The following is a 20043-nucleotide window of genomic DNA, read 5'->3' as shown; positions in this document are numbered from 1 at the left end:
CATCCATAACAACACGGGGCGGCCCTTCTCGCCCCCCCTCCCGACTCTCCTTCTTCTCCTCGCGATCTGCCCTCCACTGCGCGGCTTCACGACGCGCAGTAGTCCCTCCAACCCTCTTCGCCTTTTCATGCTGGCATCCTGTCGCTAGATAGGGGCCTGCTCTGGCGCCGACCCGCCTTTAACAGCGCATCGTCCTCCCCGTTCCCCTCCGTCACCTCCACGACGCCGGGCGCATAGGGGACCTCGACGCGGCGTCGTCTTTCTCTTCACTTCTCTTCTAATCACTTTACTTTTTTCCAATACACTCCTTTTTTGACTTTTAGCTCTGCCTAATTCTTCACCTCCTCAAAACCCGCCGAATCCCCCAGGATCCCTGTTTCCTTCGGCAGCCCGCGCAACCTCACCGGGGGGGCATACCACCACATAGCGACCCCGCTCGATCCCCCGCCTGCACTCGACACCCACCATGGTCAACTCGGCGGCCGACCCGCCCAAAGTGGTCGCGACCGACACTGACAATACTGACGCCGATCCTTTCGTTGCCTCACCCGCCCACTCGCAGAACTCGCACAACTCGGCCGACGCGAACCGCAGGAGATACGCCGGCTTCGACAATCAGCTCTTCTCCATATACTCGGAAAGCTCTCCTTCCCAGACAAAGCGCGCTCTCGAGGCACATTTGGCCGAAACGGAAAGGAGGCTACAGGATGCATCGCAGCTGGGTACCGTGCTCGTGCAACAGAGGGAGGAGCTCGGCGAGCGGCTCAAGGAGGTCGAAAGGCAGCAGGATGCGACGGAAATCGGGCCGGAACTGCGCGCGAAGCTCGTAGAGCTGGAGCGCGAGTTCAACGAGGTTGGCAAGGATACTGCGAGGGCCTTCATTCCGAAATCGCGTACACCCAGCAGCACCAACAACAACAACCAGTTCGTCGACTCTGAAGGCAACTCCATCTTCGCTAGCGAGGCCCAGCCCTCTCCGTCCAAACTCAGCGTGCCCTCAAGGAAGCAGCGCAACCAGCAGCCGACCCGCATACACGACATCAAGCTTGCCACCGAGATCAGTAGCTCTCTGCTGAACCAGGTCAGGGAGTTACAGGTTGCCTTGGCTGAAAAGGATGAGCTCCTCAGGAACGTCAGCTCCGAGCGGTCACAGTTGGAAGTTGAGGTTGAAGGTTTGACGCACCGACTACGTGCTTTGGACGAGAGCGAGCAGCGGTACAAGGATGAGAACTGGAGTCTGGAGACCAGAATACAGGAGCTCATGGCCACACTCAAGGAGGCGTCGAACAAGGAACACCGGTTAACCGGGAATCTCAACACATCCAAATCGGAAAAGGCTGCGCTGGAACGCGAACTTGAGGAGCTTAGGCATGCCCACAGCAAGCTGAACGAGGAATACCAGTCGACTCTCAGACAATATGAGGCTGAAATCCTTGGCTTGCGTCGCAATGTCAGCTCCGGGGAGGCAGAACGCAGCGCGCTTCTGCGCAAGGTCGACGAGCTCACGTCGCAAAACGAGGAGCTCGTCCGGGCTGTAGCGTACCGTCAAAGAGCGGAAGAATCGAATTCAAGTCACTCGGGATTGGATGGGGATGATACAGGCTCTGGACGAGGTACCCCTGATTTGTCTCCTCCCCCGTCACCAAGCAGATTCACTCCTCGTCATGGCCAGCTCGAAACCGAGACACTCAAGAGCTCTCTGCAACACGCTCATCGTATGATTCAAAACCTTAAGAACAACATCCATCGCGAGAAGACCGAGAAGATGGAGCTCCGAAGAGTACTGCAGGACACGAAAGACGAGCTCGACATTGCCCGCCGGGAGGCCGGAGGCGCTCCGGGTAGCGCGGCCAAGAAGCGGAGGCCGAATGAGAAACAAGAGTTGTTCAAGAAGCCTCCCCCCAGGCCCGACAGACTCGGCATGGCGCGTGGCACCAGAGATGAGATCATCGTTGACGATGGCGAGTGGGAGGATAATGACGAACACGACGTTCCGAACACGCCAAGCAAGAAACCAGTTGCATCAATTGGAGGCGTCGGTCTTAGTCCCTTCGGCCGCCGGATCTCTCGCTCCCAACACTCGAACAGCGACTTGTTCCAATCTGCTACTGAGAGCTCGGACGTCTTTGAGACTGCTAACGAGCGCGACACGTCTACCGAGACTGATGCCTTCCAGACGGGCGCTGAGACTCTTGACGGCGACGATACTGATGAAATGACTGAGACCGAGATCGAAACTCTCGCCAACTCTGCTCGTCGTCGCCGTCCTAACCGTGCGGACCAATCTCGCGCCGCTGTCCACCGCAACTCGTACTTGAGCACGGCATCGACCTCCGGAGACGAGATTGACCAGAGTGATGTGGACATCACGACGCCCAAGAAAACTGAGCAGTCGCGCTACCGCCTCAAGGTCAACCGCGGAGGTCGTCGTGTGGTGTCTTCCGCCGCCCAGTCTATCAACGAGAATGCTCCTGCCGGTTCCAAGTCTCCTTCGCAGAGCTTCATAAGCACTGCAAGCTTCCGAAGCGACGGCAGCCAGTACGAGGGTGATGGTGGCAAGAGCCTCCTTGCCGAACTCGGCAACATGAGTGGTGAGGAGAGTGAAATCATAGAGAGCGACCCCGGCACTCCTGGAAGCTCAATGGTCTCTCCCAAGGGATCTCCCGACCTCCGTAGGCACATCGCTAGCCGGACCATCAGCCGCAAGGCTTCCTCTGCCAGGCCCCACATGGTGGACTCATCAACGAACACCGAGCCTTGGGACTCTTCATCCAAGGGCATCGTCTCTAGCACCGCTGCCGCCTTGGGTGCTGCTATCGCAGGCTTCGCCACTGGCAGCGAGCGCGCCGGCGACGAGACTCCTACCGACTCACGGCAATTGGAACCCTCTGCCTTTGACGATGACGCGGCCTCCGATGACAGCCAAGAAACGACCATCGATACTGCGGCACCCTCCGGGGAGTCTGTGGCTGCCGCGGCAGCCGTCGCCGACGACATTGCCGCTCCCACCGCTGCTCACTTGGAGTTCTCTACCGTCGATGCTCAACAGATTGAGCCGCTTGAGCCGGAGGTCAAGGTTGCGGCGCCCCCTACGCTGGACGTCTCCGCCATTTCCTCCCTCGGTTCCGAGCCAGAGCCGCTGGAGCTCGCCACTCCTGTTGTGCCCAAGCTGGAAATCTCCACCGTCTCGTCGCAACAGTCTGAACCGGTCGCTCCTGAGGCCCCTGTCGTACCCAAGCTGCAGATCTCCTCAGTTTCCTCCCTGCAATCTGAGCCCATCGCTCCCGCGGCCCCGGCTGTGCCCAAGCTGGAAATTTCCTCCGTCTCTTCGCAGCAGTCCGAGCCCATCGCTCCCAAGGCTCCTGTTATGCCCAAGTTGCGGATTTCGTCCGTTTCTTCGCTGCACTCCGAGCCTATTGCCCCAGCGGCGCCAGCTGTCCCATCTCTCGACCTTTCGTCGATCTCTTCCCTGCACTCAGAGCCGGAGGCGCTCGAGCTGCAAGCTACTCCCCAGGCTCCTCTTCCCGCGTTGGAGCTTTCCTCCATTTCCTCCGTCCACGCGGAGGAGCCTGCTCTGCCCTCGCCTCCTGCTACTAAGGTGGTCGAGCCGCAGCCCCACAACTTCGAACTTTCTTCCATTTCTGCTCTGCACACGGAGCCCATCGCGTCGGAGCTTCCCGCTCCTCGCGAAGTTAAGCCCGAGCTACCTAATTCGCAATTGTCCTCTATTGTCTCTCTTCAGTCAGACCCTGTCGCAGCCGAACCTCCTGCGGCACCGAAGATCGAGCTTCCGTCGCTGGAGCTGTCTTCCATTTCTGCTCTGCACTCGGAGCCGGTGGTACCGGAGCCTATTCCCTCCGCCTTGTCCCCTGTCTTCGGCCAGGAGATCGAGCCTGAGGCTTTGGAGCTGTCGAAGCCTACTCCTTCGACTCTCTCTCCTGTCTTTGGTCAGCAGATCGAGCCTGTCGCCCCCGAAGCACCGAGGCCGACCCCCTCGGCTTTGTCTCCTGTCTTCGGCCAGCAGATCGAGCCTGTCGCTCCCGAAGCACCCAAGCCGGCTCCCTCGGCTTTGTCTCCTGTCTTCGGCCAGGAGATCGAGCCCGAAGCGCCAGAGGCACCGAAGCCTACTCCTTCGGCCCTTTCGCCAGTGTTCGGCCAGGCAGTCGAGCCTGTCTCGTTGCCGCTCCCCGAGGCATTCACGAAGCAAACGCCGACTATCGTCGAGCCTACCCCTGCTCTCTCTTACGCAGGTATCTCGTCGCAGCACATTGAGCCCGAGGATGCCATCGCGGCAGCGGGTACGGCAGCTGTCCTTTCGAAGGATGCGTGGAGCGGGGCTGAGGCTGAGCGCTCTGCCTTGCCCGGCACTGATGGTTCTAGGCCTGGCTCGTCTTTCTTCAGCTCTGTGCAGATCGAAGATGCTGGAGCTGACCAGCAGAGCAGGCGGCTCAACGTCGACCCACAGGCTGCTCGTCCGGATTCTGAGACTATCCCTGAGAACAACATGGCCTCTATTGCCAGCAATGTGGCTCCCGATGACCACGTCGTTAAGTCCAGGAAGTCGGTGTCCGAGCATGGTACGCAGACGATGGTCTCCTCCGAGGTGCTCGACAAGCTTTTCAAGGCTTCGCAAGAACAGGCCATCGCTGCCTCTGCTGTGCGCCCGACAAGCCCCACGAGGCCCCCTTCGACTTCCGACTCAAAGGAGTCCAAGATGCCGAAGAGGCCCACCAGTGCGCAGAGCATGCGCAGCCGCGAAACCCCGCCGCCGCTGCCGGCCGACCACAGGGAAGTCATCGCTGCAGCTTCGCTGAGGGGCCACAACAGCACGGGCAAGAAGCCAGCCTCATCGTACTCGACGTACAAGAGCCAGAACAGCTCCCACGCTTCGCAGTTCCGTCCTCTGACGCCGAATGGCGACCGTCCCACCACTCCTCAAGCTCACCGGGACGGCACCACTCCTCGTCCTCTCCGCACCAAGAGCAGCGAAATCTCGTCTCCTGTTTCTCGCCGGACGTCCGTCTCATCATTCGCGTCTGAAATGGAGTCACGCTTCAACATTCCCATGAACCCGGTCGCTCGCGAAGGCTTCGATCACACGACTGATCCTCGCATGATCCAGGCAATCACTCAGACTATGATCGGAGAGTACTTGTGGAAGTACACGAGGAAGACGGGCCGTGAGGAGATGTCCGAGAACCGCCACAGGCGTTTCTTCTGGGTTCACCCTTACACTCGCACCCTCTACTGGAGCGACCAGGACCCGGCTACCGCAGGCAAGACCCAGCTGAAGGCCAAGAGCGTGCAAATTGAGGATGTTCGTGTGGAGACCGATGACAACCCGCTCCCTCCTGGTCTGCACCGCAAGAGCTTGATCGTCATTACCCCTGGTCGTGCCGTCAAGTTCACTGCCACCACCGCCCAGAGGCATGAGACTTGGTTCAATGCCCTGTCTTATCTCCTTCTCCGTACGAGTCAAGAACGCGATGATGAGGACAGAGAAGCGCCCCCCGAAGACTCTCAGGAGTTTGACCCCGCCTACACCGGCCCCCGCAGTACATCTCGCCAGACCGCTAGGTCTCGGCAGTCATTGTCATCTTACAACAGCCGGACAACGCGGACTTCGTCACCCTACCGTACTCAAGTGCCAACCCTGGTGCAGCGGAAGAACGGTGTCGTCAAGCGTGCCGTGACGCCCGGCTCTGCGTCGATGTCTGGACGCCTCAGCAGTCTGAGCGGAATGTTCTTGCCGGCCAACCTTCGGGGCTCATTCTCGAGCCGCCAAAGTCGTCATGAGGGTTCGATATATGATGCATCCATCGTCCACGATTCTGCTGAAGACCTCAGGCAGGTGATCCAATCACAAGAAGAATCAGCTGACAGGCTGGAGAATGTGAGGGCTTGTTGTGATGGTGAGTATCTGTAATCACGTACATCATTTTTACGACTGCTAATACATTGAATAGGCAAGCATGATGTCGGTTCCCTGTCCCATAAGCCAAAGCCGATCAACTCGCCTCACACCTACCACTCACACTCGCACAACCACAATCACAACCACAATAGGCGGTCGTCGCATGCCCGCGCAAGCTCTTACGGCACCAGCACCGTCCTCTCCCATCAGTCTTCTCATCACTCCCACCAGACTGACATGGAGCCTTCGAACTCCAGTGCGAACTAGAGCAGCTCAGGCTTGAGTTGTACCACACGTGCACGTTTCTTTTGTTCCGGTCGTTGATGAACGCCAGCCAGTCTTTGACTTCTCGTCGTCTCTCTGATACCACACTACAGTCTCCACGACGCGTTTCCTGGAATCCTTTTTTCTCCTTTTTTCCTTCAAAACTCTTTCTCTCTACATTTGATATGGCCACGGCACAACAAGCTTAAGGGCGTTTTCAAGCGGAATCACGGGGTGGTCTTGGTGGATTTATGGTTTTTCCCCCGCTGCCGTTATCCCGCAGCGTTGCATCACCACGGCGCTTGCTCTTAGGCCCTTACGTCCTGTAATCTCACAATCCCATCTCCAACCCGCTACCCTCTTTCGCGAGAGCTTTCCTTGGTCGTTTTTTCTTGGGGAAAATTAAAGGTATGACGATGTGTGTGGGGGGTTCTTTTACTATTGTATGCCAGACCGTCGAGTGAACACCAAAAAAAAAAGGCAGCAATGGGAGAAAGCTTCTAATTGAAATGACGTTGAATGTATGTGTGAATGAAGTACGGGCTTTGATGTGTGTTTGTGTGCGTTAATTGTTGTAGAAAGTGCAAGCAAAGTGAGGGGAATTGATGCCTGAGGCACGCAAATGGGCCATGCCAAGACTTTCCGGGGGTTTCCCGCGACGCGGATTAGTTTTGGCAACCGCGACTGGGAGGGACATCACTTTTTGCAGGCGGCCACCACCACAACTCATTCCACCGGTCCGCTCTCGGGAACTCGCTCAAAATGTCTCTTTCGATACCCAGTGCCCCCAACTCGGGGCTTTTCAAGCAGGGTTACCAGAAGTATGCTCCACCGCCCCTCAACACCCCTCCGTTGCCCGCAAGCTCTATCTGGAGACCCCTCCATCCCCTTCTACCCCATACGCCAATGCCACTAACACCGCTTTAGCTACGATGCTGAAGATGGCGCCGTCATCCGCAACATTGAAGCCTGCCGGACGATTACCCAGACGGTCCAGACGTCGCTGGGCCCCTATGGCCGCAACAAGATCGTGATCAACCACCTGCAAAAGATGATCCTTACTTCTGATGCTGCCACGATATTACGGGAGCTGGAGGTCGTTCACCCCGCCGCGAAGCTGCTGGTTATGGCTTCCCAGCAGCAGGAGGCCGAGATGGGCGATGCGACGAACCTGGTCATAGTGCTGGCGGGCGAGCTTCTGAAGAAGGCCGAGGAGCTGCTGCGCATGGGCCTCAAGACGAGCGACATCGTCCAGGGCTACGAGAAGGCACAGAACGAGACGCTGAAGGTGCTGGAGGGTACGTACAATCCCGGACGTTGGTGATGATGGTCATAGGGGTGCTGACTAGCTTGCAGAGCTCACGGTGGACAAGGTCGAGGACATGAGGTCGCAAGCCGAGCTCAGCAAGGCCATCCGCACGGTCATTGCCGCGAAGCAATCGGGCACTGAGGACATCCTCGCCGACATGGTTGCGGAGGCCGTCCTCGCCGTGCTCCCCAAGAACCCCGTCAACTTCAACGTCGACAACATCCGCGTGGTCAAGATCATGGGTGGTAGTCTGGAGCAGAGCAGGGTGGTCAAGGGTATGGTGTTCGGCCGTGAGCCTAGCGGTAGCGTCAAGAAGGCCGAGAAGGCTAAGGTGGGTGTCTACTCGTGCCCCATCGACATCAGCCAGACGGAGACCAAGGGCACGGTCCTGCTTCACAACGCAAAGGAGATGTTGGACTTCACCAAGGGCGAGGAGGCTCAAATCGAGACTGCCATCAAGGAACTGCACGACTCTGGCCTGCGCGTCATTGTCGCTGGAGCCACCGTCGGCGAGCTCGCCATGCACTACCTCAACCGCTACGGCATCCTGGTCATCAAGGTTCTGTCCAAGTTCGAGCTCCGCCGCCTGTGCCGCGTCGTTGGTGCCACTCCCCTTGCCCGCCTGGGTGCGCCCATGCCCGAGGAGATGGGCTCGGTCGATGTTGTGGAGACGCTCGAGATTGGCGGTGACCGTGTCACCGTCTTCCGCCAGGAGAACGAGCAGACGCGCACGGCGACGCTCGTCCTGCGCGGCGCCACTCAGAACCACCTGGACGACATTGAGCGCGCCGTCGATGACGGTGTCAACGTTGTCAAGGCCATCACGCGCGACCCGCGCCTGCTGCCAGGTGCCGGAGCGACGGAGATGCAGCTCATCGAGCAGGTGACGGCGATTGGCGAGAAGACGCCCGGCCTCTCGCAGTACGCGATCAAGAAGTACGGCGAGGCGTTCGAGGTGATTCCGCGCACGCTGGCCGAGTCGGCGGGCCTGGACGCGACGGAGGTGCTGTCACGGCTGTACACGGCGCACGCGGCGTCGGCCAAGGGCAAGGAGGCGGGCGAGGTGTACTGGAAGATGGGCGTGGACATTGAGAACGAGGACAAGACGGGCGTGCGGGACGCCGTCGACGAGGGCATCCTCGACCTGCTCGTCAGCAAGCAGTGGGCCATTAAGCTGGCGACGGAGGCGGCGCGCACGGTGCTCAGCGTCGACCAGATCATCGTGGCCAGGCAAGCCGGCGGCCCTAAGCCCCCTGGCCCCAATCCCAACTGGGATGAGGACTAGATGCATGCGCAGGCATAGATGGGGTATGCATGCATGCTTTGATGATGGGATAGGATAGGATAGGTACGCTAGAATGGGCACGCACGCTTGCTTGGCGCTTGCTCGCTGGAAAACGTGTATGTAGGTAGCCGCTGATGTCATGTCTAATCCTTGGTTACTGCAGTACCTACCTATGTACGAGTGCGTGAGTTGCTTGTGAGTGTGATGATGGTATGATGGAAGCTAGGTAGGTAGCTCTAGGGGTATGTGATGTGATATAAATGGTGCACCCAGCCCGCGTCGGAGACAAGACCACTTCATATGTATGTGTAGTACTGTATGTACAACATACACTACGCTACAGCTCTCGCTCTCACTCTTGTTCTTGCCCTTGCTGGAGTATAACTAGCCAACTAGCAAGGTATTCACACGCCCCGTCTCGCGCCGGACTAACTACCTTACGGCTAGGTTAGGTACGGCACTCACCCACTGCCTGCTGCGAGATCGGTCTATATGCGGGATCAAGAGTGCGCTGCAGGCCGCTTTGTGTGTATGCTGCTTTGGGGGTATTGGGTATATAAACGTATACGAGAGTGGCTTATAGGGACGGAGGGGTGTGAGATGGCAGTGGTATATAGGGATACGAGGGCGTTTTGTAAACGGTTAGGTAGGGCATACGAGCGCACGAGCGTGTCTTGCGCCTGACTGGCTGTGTGATTGAGACAAAAGCATACGTGAAGACGAGAGTACGCTATATAGGTACGCGGACAGAGATGGAGGTATGCGGAAGCACGAGAGCATTGCACAGCGGTACGAGGGTATAGATGTTCAATTCAAGAGCACACGGGTAGCTGTCGAGCTGTCATTCCTCCTACCTACCTACCAACCAACCAAAGCCCTGATACCGCCCCCCTTCCCCCTCCCCCCAAACCATACGTTTATTTCTTGCCCCTTCCCTTCGCATTAAACGTCTTGAGCGGATCAGACTTCCTCACGGGCGCGCCCTTCCCCATCCGCTTCTTCGTCAACCTCGCCTTGCGGATCCTATTCTCGCGGGCATCATCCTTCTTAAAGCCAACAAAGCCGACCTCGTTCGCGAAATCCTTCTTCGCGCCCGCAGGCATCAAGTACTCGGGGACATGCTTGAGATGGGGCTGGGTACGGGCAGTGCGGACCTCGCCATCATGGCGCAGGTGCGCCAGGTCCTGCGGGTTCTCCTCGAAGTGGCGCTTCAGCTTCTCCGACTTGAGCAGCTCCTGGCGCAGCTCGCGCGCGCGCGCTTCCCGCACCGCGATCCGCGTCACCGAGCGCAGCGCGTCGCCCAGCCGGTACCGGAAGCCTTCGAGCCGCGTCATGTCGAAGGCGTACGGCTGCACCGCGTTGCCCCGTTTTTCTTGCGACTTGATGATCTTGCGCAGCACGTCTTCGTCGTGCTGGGCCGACTCGATCGATGTCGGCTTGTGCTTGCGGTACTGCTCTTTCGGGATCACAAACGACAGCGCCATGCCCGTCTTGCCCGCCCGCGCTGTGCGCCCGATGCGGTGCGTGTAGGATTTTGATGTCGTGGGGAGGTCAAAGTTGAGGACGAGAGAGACGTTTTGGAAGTCAATGCCGCGGGCAATACCGTACTCCTTGTCCCTCTTGCGTCCCTTTCTCTTCTTCTTCGGAGGCTGCCCTTCGCCGTTTTGGGTCTCGCCATCCGCTTGGTCTTCGGCATCCTGCTCCTCGTCCTTCTCCTCCTTGTTCTCTTCCTTGTCCTTTTCTTTCTCGTCTGCCTCATCCTCTTCCCCTTCATCCTTGGCCTTCTTCTTCTTCTTATTCTTCTTGTCCTCGTTGCCCATCACCTCATGCTCGTCGGTAGCAATGATAATGTCGTACACGTTCTTGTTGAATTCCTCCACAACGTGTAATCTCGAGTTTACTGGCAACTCGGAGTTGAGGACGCAGCTCTTGATGCCAAACTGTTCAAGGAATAGTTTCAACCGGTAGCAGCGGTCGATGTCTGCCACGAATACGATGGATTTGCCCTTGATGAGCTTAAGCATGTATATCGCGTAGATGAGAAGGAACTTCTCATCCTCGGCGCACCGCACAATGTATTGGCTGATCGTGCCAGTGTCCTTCTCTTCCTCGTCCAACTCCAGCACAACGGGGTTCCGGGTGAAAAGACCCTTCAGCTCAGACACGTCGCTGCTTAGCGTAGCGCTCATAAGGAACGTCTGGGTGCCTTTCGGTATGGACTTGGAGATGCTCTGGAGATCATCCTCGTAGCCGTACGAGAGCACCAAATCCGCCTCGTCAATGACCAGATGCGCCAGCTTGTCCAGGGATAGCGCGGAACTGTTTAGGTTGACACACGCCCGGCCTGGGGTCGCTATGACAACATCGGGGTTGTCCGCCAGCCGTGCGCGCTGCACCTGGTCGTCCTCCTTCATGGTAATGTTCGCCGTCCGCACATCTTGCCCGCAAAACGCCGCTAGGGACTCGATCGTCTTGGTAACCTGTCCAGCCAGTTCACGGGTCGGAACGAGAATAAGGGCAGTGGTGCATTTGGAGAAGTTCGGGTCGGCTTTGCGCTTCAGGATGGATTGCAGAACCGGAAGGACATAGGCGGCGGTTTTGCCGGAGCCGGTCTTCGAGCGAGCTGCGCGTTGTTAGTGTACGGAAAGAAGAGGACGTGTGTGGCGTGTCATATTACCGAGAATGTCTTTACCCTCGAGGGCAAGGGGTATGGCTTTGGCTTGCACGGGCGTCGGGTTCGAGAACTTCTGCCGAACTATGCCTTGGAGAAGGCGGGCGTCCAATCCAAGGCTGTCGAAGGATGCGCTTTGGGATTGCGCAGAGGTAACGACCTCAGCGTTCTCGGGGACATCGTGCTCGTTTAGCTTTCTCTTGACCATGGTAAAATGTTTGAAAAGTCAGCGCAGAATGTTGTTAATTCTGCCGGCGGAGTTGCTCTGGATAACTGCAATCTCGAAAAATTTCGGTCACGTGCACAGCTAGCTGCTCACCGCCTTCGGTGACCTCTTGCTGCCTTCCGACCCGGAGGTGAGGCCCCGGATATTTTGCCCTCTCCTCAACTGTTAAGTGAAGTCTACTATGATCACCGAGTATTTCCTTTTTATTGGAGTATTTTATGAGTTTGCAAAGACACGAAAGTATTTCATAAGTAAAGAATAACTCACGTCTAAACACATTCACATGAGCGAAGCCGGATAATCGAAAATAAACAACCCTTCATTCAAAGAGCAAACCAACTGCTGTATGGGGTATCTACAGAAATGTTGGCCTTATTTAACGATCCCAGTAGCCATGCACCCGAAGCGCTGGCTAAAATAACTGTAGGGTTGGGAAGTCAATTTTCTGAGCCGAAGCTATCCGCTCCAGAAAGCATACCATATGAGCCGTCGTGATAACTCAATGCCCACCGACTTAAAGACCGGGTAATATAGCCACTCCCATCATTGTATGCCCATAAACTCCGCTACTCCGGCCCATGCAATTCAAGCCGCATCGTGACGCCGGTCACTGGTTGCGGAAATTTTTCTTCTGGTAGAAGAGGTCGGTTCTGGAACTACCCAGGTTGATGATCTTGGGACATCCGTCGCGGTCTTTCTCAAGGCGGGTGCATTCGAAGCAGTAGAAGGCGTCGGAGATGCCCTAACAGCTTAATGTTAGCACAAGCTATTTTCCTAATCGGACTCGATGCGAGGATATGTCGCGAACTTACTTCACCTCCGCAGACAACGCATTTGTTTTGGAAGTTGCCGAACGAGCACTCGTCACAGATGCGAACAAGAGTGGTTGGGCGGACGTAGCTGTCGCAGACGGGACACTTACCGTCGCACTTGTCGCAGAGGCGTCCGATGGCGATGCCGGCCTGCTTACGGCACATGACCAAATCGCTGAGGTCTTGTCAGTATGCGCAGTGAAGGTGAGGGAGAGATAAACGGAGACAGTTACTTACGGGTGATGGCGAGACATGGCCGGGAGCTGGTTTCAGGCGCGTATATGTAGGTGCGGTGAGAAGGTTTATAGGAGATTGTAAGTGGGAGCGGGCGGAAGCAGTTGTGGCGAGGAGGTGGTGGGAAGTGGAGGGAGGCTCTGAGGATTGAGAACTGAGGAAGCTGTACGGAATAAGCTCGTGATCCGTGCGTCTAGCTTCCGCCCGCACGACAATCGCCGTTGGTTACGTGCGGGCGAGCAAACGCGCCAACACCAAAAGCTTCCTTCACCAGTTGTCACAAGCGATGCCTGAAGACGAACCGTAAGTCGCTCGCGACTCTTTGCGCAGTCATTATCATGTACTAACCGTGTCGCAGTATCGTCGCCTCGGCCGTTGTCGTGCCAGACGCGCCGGCACCTCCGTCGCCGCCGCACGACAACCCGCCGAAGCGCAGGCAATCGTCTGTCTCCGAAGCTGCCAACAAGCGCCCTCGCCTGAGCATCGACGACACCGCCAATGACGCCTCCCCGAACGGCGCTGAATCGAAGCCCACCGAGCCCGACCGTGGCACCGATCGGCGCCGTAGCAGGCAGTTGGAGGAACGTAAGCGCGGCCAGAGGCTCTTCGGAGCATTGTTGGGCACGCTGTCCCAGAGCACATCGTCAGCAGCTCAGAGGCGTCGCGCAGATATCGAGAAGAAGCAGCAAGAGAAGTTGAAGCGACAAGCTGAAGAGTTTGACCAAAACAAGAAGGAACGGCTCGAGGAACTTGATGGCATCAGGCGCCGCGAACAGAAGAAATACGATGAGCAATCGGTACGTCGCTTGGTATACTGCAATAAAAGACATGTGTTAACTGGCTTAACAGATGCGCATCCGCCATTCGAATCTCATCGCCATGGCGCACTCGCTCAAGACCAAAACAGAACCGGCACTCGTACGTCACCACCTTGCCCTCTTATTAACCAGACCTCTGGCTGACATCTACCACTCAGTACTATTTACCCTGGGAACTAAGACCAGAAGATGAAGCCATGATCAAAGACCAAGTAGAAGAAGCCGAAGCGATCGTGGACAAGGAGTTGGACGAATTCAACAGGCAGCGGGACGCTGAACGAGAACAGGCAGCTGCAAGAGCAGAAGAAGAGAAGAACAGCGACGTTGCAATGGAGGAGGCTGACGCAGAAGCTAAGAAGAAAGAGCCTTCTTCGGAGACGGTGGGTGCAGAGGAGCCGACTGCGTCAGAGCCCCCCAAGTCTCCTCCAGTGGAGCAAGATGACAGTACTAACCAGGCTACTACTACTACTACCGACGCCGACATGACAGCTGTGCAAGAAGCAAAAACCACGTCCCCGACCCAGGCCGAAGCTGATGAGCAGGCGTCGAAGGAAGCCGAACTTAAAAACAAGGAGCAGCAGGGAGATGACAATGGCGAGGAGGTACTCGAAGCAGAGGAGGATACTGTCATCTACTAACGGTGCTGCTGTCATGATAGCGTCTGTCCGTCTCGTCTTTGTATACCTCTTGCACGATCTGTCTAGCGCATTGGCGGAATTCTCCAGCACTTGATCGTTTCGACCATGTCATGATACTACAAAAAAGCGAATATATGGCTGCAATCGTGGCGCTTGTTGGAGTATTCGGTGCATTTACGCGCTTTGATTATGGTGAATATGTCAAGGTGCAGCTCCGCGCGCCGTCGATCGTGGATGACCTCAACGCGGGGCCGCGGGAGATCGGCCGAGAAAAGACGGCCCGCGAACACACCACTGCGACACCGGACCGTCAACACACATCAGTGAAGAGCTTGGGACATGTTTACTTAGGGTTCCCGAATTTCTGATTCAAGAGTAAAAAAATGGTCGACTATTCGCTTTACCTTGTCACGGACAACACCCCCGCCATTCTCAAAGGCCGGGACCTGGTGTCTGTCGTCAAGGATGCCGTTGAAGGAGGTACCTCATTCATCAGTTGAAGACACATGAGCCGGTGCTAACATGATGCGCAGGCGTTACCATTGTGCAGTTGCGCGACAAAACTAGCGATACTGGCGACATGATCAAGATCGCAAAACAGCTGCACGAAGTCACCAAGCCGCACAATGTCCCGCTGCTTATCAATGACCGTGTCGATGTCGCCCTAGTTGCTGGTGTCGAAGGCGTACACATTGGTCAAGATGACATTGGTAAGACGGGCATTGGATTTTGTTTCGATTCTATACAGCTCTCAGCACTCATCTGCTCACTCGTGTATCACCAGACCTCGCCAGCGCTCGCAGAATCCTTGGAAAAGACGCCATCATCGGCGTTACTGCATCCTCGGTGGAAGAGGCTCTCCGCGCCACTGAGGGCGGCGCAGACTATCTCGGCATAGGCACCGTATTCGCAACACCAACGTACGTCCATCTATACGCGGATGAAGCTCTAGGCTAACACACCACAGCAAAGAGAACACCAAATCCATAATCGGCACGTCGGGCCTCCGAGACATCCTCACCGCACTGACAAGCTCCTCGAACCCATCCATCCCAACCGTCTGCATCGGCGGCATCAACGCCTCCAACACGCAGCGCGTGCTCTACCAGTCCGCAACGCCCAGCAAACAAATCGACGGCATCGCCATCGTCAGCGCCATCATCGCCGCCGCCTCCCCCAAACAAGTCTCCGCCTCGCTCGCCACGCTCATCAAAACGCCCCCGGCCTTCGCCGCAGCACAAACGGCCTTCCCGCCCCTCTCCCCCACCAGCATCCGCACGCACGCCTCCGCCATCCTGCAAGCCCTCGCCAGCACCACCCCCCTCAGCCACAACATGACGAACCAAGTGGTGCAGAACTTCGCCGCCAACGTCGCGCTCTGCATCGGCGCCAGCCCCATCATGTCGTCCAACGGCGCCGAAGCGGCAGACCTGGCGCAGCTGGGCGGCGGCCTCGTCATCAACATGGGCACCTCCACGCCTGACAGCTTGTGCGCCTTCGCGCAAGCCCAGCGCGCGTACAACGCTGCGGGTGGCCCCGTCGTCTTCGACCCTGTGGGCGCGGGCGCGACGGCCTTGCGTCGCAGCGCCGTGAAAGAGCTGCTTGCCGCCGGCTACTGCGACCTCATCAAGGGGAACGAGAACGAGATCGGCACGGTGGCGGGGACGGGTGCCGCGTTGCAGCAGCGGGGCGTAGACAGCGGGACGAGCCATCTCAGCTTGCGCGAGAAGGCCGCGCTAGTGCAGCGCGTGGCGGCGCGCGAGCGGTGCATTGTGCTTATGACGGGCGCGGTCGACGTGCTGAGCGACGGGGCGCGCACGCTGGCGGTGCGGAACGGCCATGCCCTGCTCGGCGCGATCACGGGGAGCGGGTGCGCGCTAGGCACGACGCTGGCGGCGTATTTGGCTGCGGGGCGGGAGTGCAAGCTGCTGGCTGCGCTGGCCGGCGTCCTGCATTATGAGATTGCGGCCGAGCGCGCGGCACGCAGAGACGATGTTAGAGGCCCGGGGACTTTTGTGCCGGCGTTTTTGGACGAGCTTTATAGGGTTAGGGGGGAGACGGTGGAGGGGAGGTCGGAGTGGTTGGATGGGGCGAGGGTCGAGGATGTTACTGTGGGGGTGTGAGGGTGCGGATTAGATGTTTGCTGTATGTACATGGCGCTAAGCAACATTTAGGCTACATGAGATCACTACCTAGAAAGCGGTGCTTGTTCAGTCATTGACAGCGTCAAGGTAGCTCGGCACAAGGCAAAGGTTCAAGCTATAAAGCTGCAGTTGGCTTCCCCTATAGCGGGAGTCAGTGACTGCAGGTTGCTGAGAGGGATACATTCAACAAGTAAAGCTACAGGGCCCAGATATTATCACCGCTCCTTTTAATTGCTTTACTTTTAGTATGCATCAAGTCAAATCTACTGGAGCCTAGTCGGTAGTTACATAAAGCTTTAACCCTATATTTAAGTTGTCGCTTGATACTTTTATGTAAGAGGCAAAGAATCGAGATATCGAAAGCTTAAAATTAGGAGAGAAGGGCAATAAACTATAGGAGAATAAGGGTGTGAAGGTATCAGAGGATAAAAGTAGGTTCATACACAAGCACAACAGACATACGAAAACGGAGATAAAAGTAACACTAGAAGCGCGCCTAGCCCGATCAGTACTAGCAAGCGTATATCTATCCATGAAGTCACGACTTAACGCAAACCACCCACCAACAGCACCACACGTAAGGCCAAAACAAAACAAAACAAAAACAACAAAAACCATGATGCGCACCATCCCCTCACACGTGGATCTACTAGTGCTAGGTGCAGGCTGGACCTCGGAATTCCTCACGCCGCTCCTAACCTCACAGGCGATAACCTTCGCCCTAACGACCACCAACGGCCGCAACGGCAGCATCCCCTTCAAGTTCGACCCGGACTCGCACGCACCCCAGCAATACGCGCGCCTCCCCTCCGCCAAAACGGTGCTGATAACGTTTCCGCTGCGGGGCGCGGGGCAAGCCCAGCACCTAACGACGCTGTACCGGGCTTGCCACGGCGAGCAGAACCAGTGGATCCAGCTGGGGTCGTCAGGGATCTTTACGGGCGCGCACTGGAACGACAGCAGCGGCGCGTACGATGCGAGTAACGAGCGCGCCATCGCGGAGGATGAGCTCCGCGCGTGCGTTGACGGCGCCGTGCTCAACCTCGCGGGCCTGTATGGCGGCGCGCGCCAGCCGCGGAACTGGGTCACGCGCGTCGCGAAGACCAAGGACCAGGTCAGGGCCAAACGCGCCCTGCATCTCGTGCATGGCGACGACGTGGCTCGCGCCGTCGTCGCGCTGCATCAGGCTTTTACGCCGGGCTGTCGCTGGCTCGTCACTGATTTAAGGGTCTATGACTGGTGGGATTTGATCCATGCGTGGGCGCCTGAGGTTGAGGTATTGGCGCGCGAGACGCTGCCGTCTGAGGAGGCGGAGGGGCTCGACTATCGGCGGTGGGTGGTGGAGTTGATGGAGGAGGAGGGCGTGCGGGCTTTGCCGAGGGGGGCGGAGGACTTGGGCAGGGTGCTTGATTCGAGGGATTTTTGGAAGGCGGTGGGCTCTTGGCCGAGTAAGGGGAGGGTGGTTTGAGGGGAGGTGTTGGCTGTGGGCTGGAAGGGATGTGTGGTCGATCACTCAGCCTTGGTGTGGTGAAAGTACCTAGGCTTGTGTAGGCGAGGATGGTACAGGTCTTGGTCGATCCGTCAGGTACATACGCCCTGAGTCTTTCGTTGCGGATGTGTTCGCTCCTCCAAAAGGCTGTCGACCATGGAATCTAGAAGCGCTTTCAAACATGCGTCGGCCGCGAGTTTACCCTTGCATGGCAAAGGAGCGGCCTGGATTCTGACGAACAGCTGAACATACCAAACACCTCAACAAGGGAAAGCTGCCTTGCGGACCAAGTTGGTAGCACCCGGCAAAACCGTACGTGGTCTTAGTTGATTACATACCTGTGTAGCTTGTTAGTATCACCGCATGTTTCAGAGAAAACTTAGTAGCCATTACCCTCCATCCACGACCATGGCGTGACCTTGTACAAAGCTTGATTTCGTCGAGCACAAAAACAGTGCGCAGTCAGCGACTTCTTGCGGCTTGCCCATGCGCTTCATGGGCGCGATATCAACAGCCGGCTGGAGCCGGTCAAGGACCTCCTGACTACCCGTCGTCATGGGCGTCTCAATGACTCCAGGACAGATGCAATTGACCCTGATGTTGTGCTCAGAGTAGTCGATGGCGTCGCAGCGGGTCATGGATATAACAGCGGCCTTGGAGGCGCAGTAGGCCGCTGGAGACAGGATAACGACATGAGAACCTGCAGAAACCGAAACAAAATCTGGTACGACCAAGAAAGATACTTACGGGCTTTTGGCCGTGCGACTATACCAAGCTGGCTAGCGACGTTGACGATGCTGCCCCTCTGTCCGGCTCTCTGCGCGTCGTGGCTCGCAAGCGGTTCCTGGTCCAGCATGACCTTGAGCTGCGCTCTCGAGCTGAGCCAGCAACCGCGGTAGTTGATGTTGTTGATCCGATCAAAGTCCTCGAGAGACGTCTCAGTCGAGTTCTGATCGCTGCCCAAGACACCCGCGCAGTTGACGCAGTAGTCCAGCCGCCCGAAGCCGCTGACAACCTGCTTAGTGAAGCTGTCGACAAACTCCGGCGAACTGATGTCTCCAGCCACTGCCAGCACGGAGGCGGCGGGGTACGCGCCGTGGATGCTTTTCTTGGTCTGCTCGAGAAGCTCTGCATTCAGATCCGTAATCGCGATCTGGGTGCATCCGGCTTCGGCGAACGCGCGTGCCGTTGCATTCCCGATGCCTTGGATGTGTGAGATTTCCGTGCTCTTGTGTGTCTTAGATATAAGCAACCATACCGCTGCCGGCAGCTCCTGTGACCAGAGCCACGCCAGGGAAGAGACTAGGAGTCGTCATTGTTTCAAGTCAGTAGCTGGTGGTTGTATTTTGGGTGTCGGTTGTCGGTTGTCGGTTGTCGGTTGTCGGATCCGACTTTGTGTTGATGGGCACGATTGGGCCTTAGGTAGGTAGTAGGATGGAGTGGATGAAGTCATGGTTGGAGGTCAATGATGATAAATCTGATCTGCTTGATCTTCGCGTCAGGGTGTTTCTGCCGCGGATGACTTCCTTCTTCTCCGCTCAACACCACAACTTCCCCAACACGGACGTTACCTCGACATTCCTCGCTGAATCATCACTAGCATTCTCCGGTTGCCTACATCTAAAGCCTTGGCACCATCCCACGGGACTCTCTCCGGTCTAGATTGTTGAGCGTCCCCAGGTGCGTTGCTCGAAACGCCCGCTGACTGGACGCTACTATCACACCATAAATCTTAGGCACAACAAAAGTCCACCGGACATACTTTTGCGATAAGATTTCGCCTTTTTGTGGTTTGGCGTTTCACTTTGCTCAATCCATTTCTAGCCCCACGCTCCAAGACTCGTACTATTCCCAAAGCCTTTGCAGTCATAAGATTTCCAAGAACGCCACAGTGGCCGCAGTGCTGAAGCAGTCTACTTCAAACACTTTCAAAGAGACTAGGGCGCGGTAGCTGAGCTCCTTTAAATCAAAGAAAATAAGAATGAAATGAGGCACGCGGGATGCCTTATAGAAGCCCATCCACCGAATCAGGCAAGAAACACCGAAACCACAACTGGCAACGAAAGAAGGCGACGATTGAGCCATGGACAAGTCAGCGTGGCACAAACGCTGCCGTAAAACCCAGCCTTGCCTTGCATTTTACGCCTCGCCAACCAAGTTTCACCCGTGCGTTTCTTTGACGGTAGCCTGCTGTCGGGACGGGTTTGTTTGATGCCGGTGGTACAGCGCGTGCATTCCG

The 20043-nt window shown here is 57.0% G+C and overlaps 8 protein-coding genes across 8 annotated transcripts; 5 read left to right on the top strand and 3 right to left on the bottom strand.

Annotated features, from left to right (window-relative positions):
- Window positions 1-466: 466 nt before the first annotated feature.
- On the top strand, window positions 467-6181 carry K452DRAFT_306807 (uncharacterized protein; the record flags this gene model as incomplete). The annotated part of the gene is made up of 2 exons (XM_033543020.1): window positions 467-5912; window positions 5967-6181. 2 exons carry the CDS (start codon window positions 467-469, stop codon window positions 6179-6181), a joined length of 5661 nt encoding a protein of 1886 aa, XP_033399912.1.
- Window positions 6182-6864: 683 nt separating this feature from the next.
- On the top strand, window positions 6865-8961 carry K452DRAFT_267422 (uncharacterized protein). Its single transcript, XM_033538842.1, has 3 exons — window positions 6865-6999; window positions 7106-7476; window positions 7535-8961. Exons 1-3 carry the CDS (start codon window positions 6941-6943, stop codon window positions 8770-8772), a joined length of 1668 nt encoding a protein of 555 aa, XP_033399911.1. The 5' UTR covers window positions 6865-6940; the 3' UTR covers window positions 8773-8961.
- Window positions 8962-9564: 603 nt separating this feature from the next.
- Window positions 9565-11673, bottom strand: K452DRAFT_349950 (uncharacterized protein). The gene is made up of 2 exons (XM_033545623.1): window positions 11450-11673; window positions 9565-11395 (listed from the first exon to the last, which is right to left on the bottom strand). Exons 1-2 carry the CDS (start codon window positions 11649-11651, stop codon window positions 9690-9692), a joined length of 1908 nt encoding a protein of 635 aa, XP_033399910.1. The 5' UTR covers window positions 11652-11673; the 3' UTR covers window positions 9565-9689.
- Window positions 11674-12276: 603 nt separating this feature from the next.
- On the bottom strand, window positions 12277-12735 carry K452DRAFT_325428 (uncharacterized protein; the record flags this gene model as incomplete). Its single annotated transcript, XM_033544778.1, has 3 exons — window positions 12277-12411; window positions 12482-12656; window positions 12719-12735. 3 exons carry the CDS (start codon window positions 12733-12735, stop codon window positions 12277-12279), a joined length of 327 nt encoding a protein of 108 aa, XP_033399909.1.
- A 234-nt stretch (window positions 12736-12969) lies between these two features.
- Window positions 12970-14333, top strand: K452DRAFT_316920 (uncharacterized protein). Its single transcript, XM_033544016.1, has 4 exons — window positions 12970-13018; window positions 13074-13512; window positions 13565-13633; window positions 13692-14333. Exons 1-4 carry the CDS (start codon window positions 13002-13004, stop codon window positions 14169-14171), a joined length of 1005 nt encoding a protein of 334 aa, XP_033399908.1. The 5' UTR covers window positions 12970-13001; the 3' UTR covers window positions 14172-14333.
- A 149-nt stretch (window positions 14334-14482) lies between these two features.
- On the top strand, window positions 14483-16536 carry K452DRAFT_267411 (uncharacterized protein). The gene is made up of 4 exons (XM_033538841.1): window positions 14483-14651; window positions 14705-14881; window positions 14956-15091; window positions 15139-16536. The coding sequence occupies exons 1-4, from the start codon at window positions 14555-14557 to the stop codon at window positions 16292-16294; spliced, it is 1566 nt and encodes a 521-aa protein (XP_033399907.1). The 5' UTR covers window positions 14483-14554; the 3' UTR covers window positions 16295-16536.
- Window positions 16537-16931: 395 nt separating this feature from the next.
- On the top strand, window positions 16932-17783 carry K452DRAFT_223665 (uncharacterized protein; the record flags this gene model as incomplete). Its single annotated transcript, XM_033536635.1, has 1 exon — window positions 16932-17783. One exon carries the CDS (start codon window positions 16932-16934, stop codon window positions 17781-17783), a length of 852 nt encoding a protein of 283 aa, XP_033399906.1.
- Window positions 17784-18126: 343 nt separating this feature from the next.
- Window positions 18127-19120, bottom strand: K452DRAFT_325425 (uncharacterized protein; the record flags this gene model as incomplete). Its single annotated transcript, XM_033544777.1, has 4 exons — window positions 18127-18142; window positions 18198-18477; window positions 18552-19007; window positions 19063-19120. 4 exons carry the CDS (start codon window positions 19118-19120, stop codon window positions 18127-18129), a joined length of 810 nt encoding a protein of 269 aa, XP_033399905.1.
- Window positions 19121-20043: the final 923 nt, after the last annotated feature.

The sequence above is a fragment of the Aplosporella prunicola genome, assembly GCF_010093885.1.
Source record: "Aplosporella prunicola CBS 121167 unplaced genomic scaffold K452scaffold_7, whole genome shotgun sequence".
Taxonomy (NCBI): Eukaryota; Fungi; Ascomycota; class Dothideomycetes; order Botryosphaeriales; family Aplosporellaceae; genus Aplosporella; species Aplosporella prunicola.
This window is presented reverse-complemented; position numbering and strand designations above follow the sequence as displayed.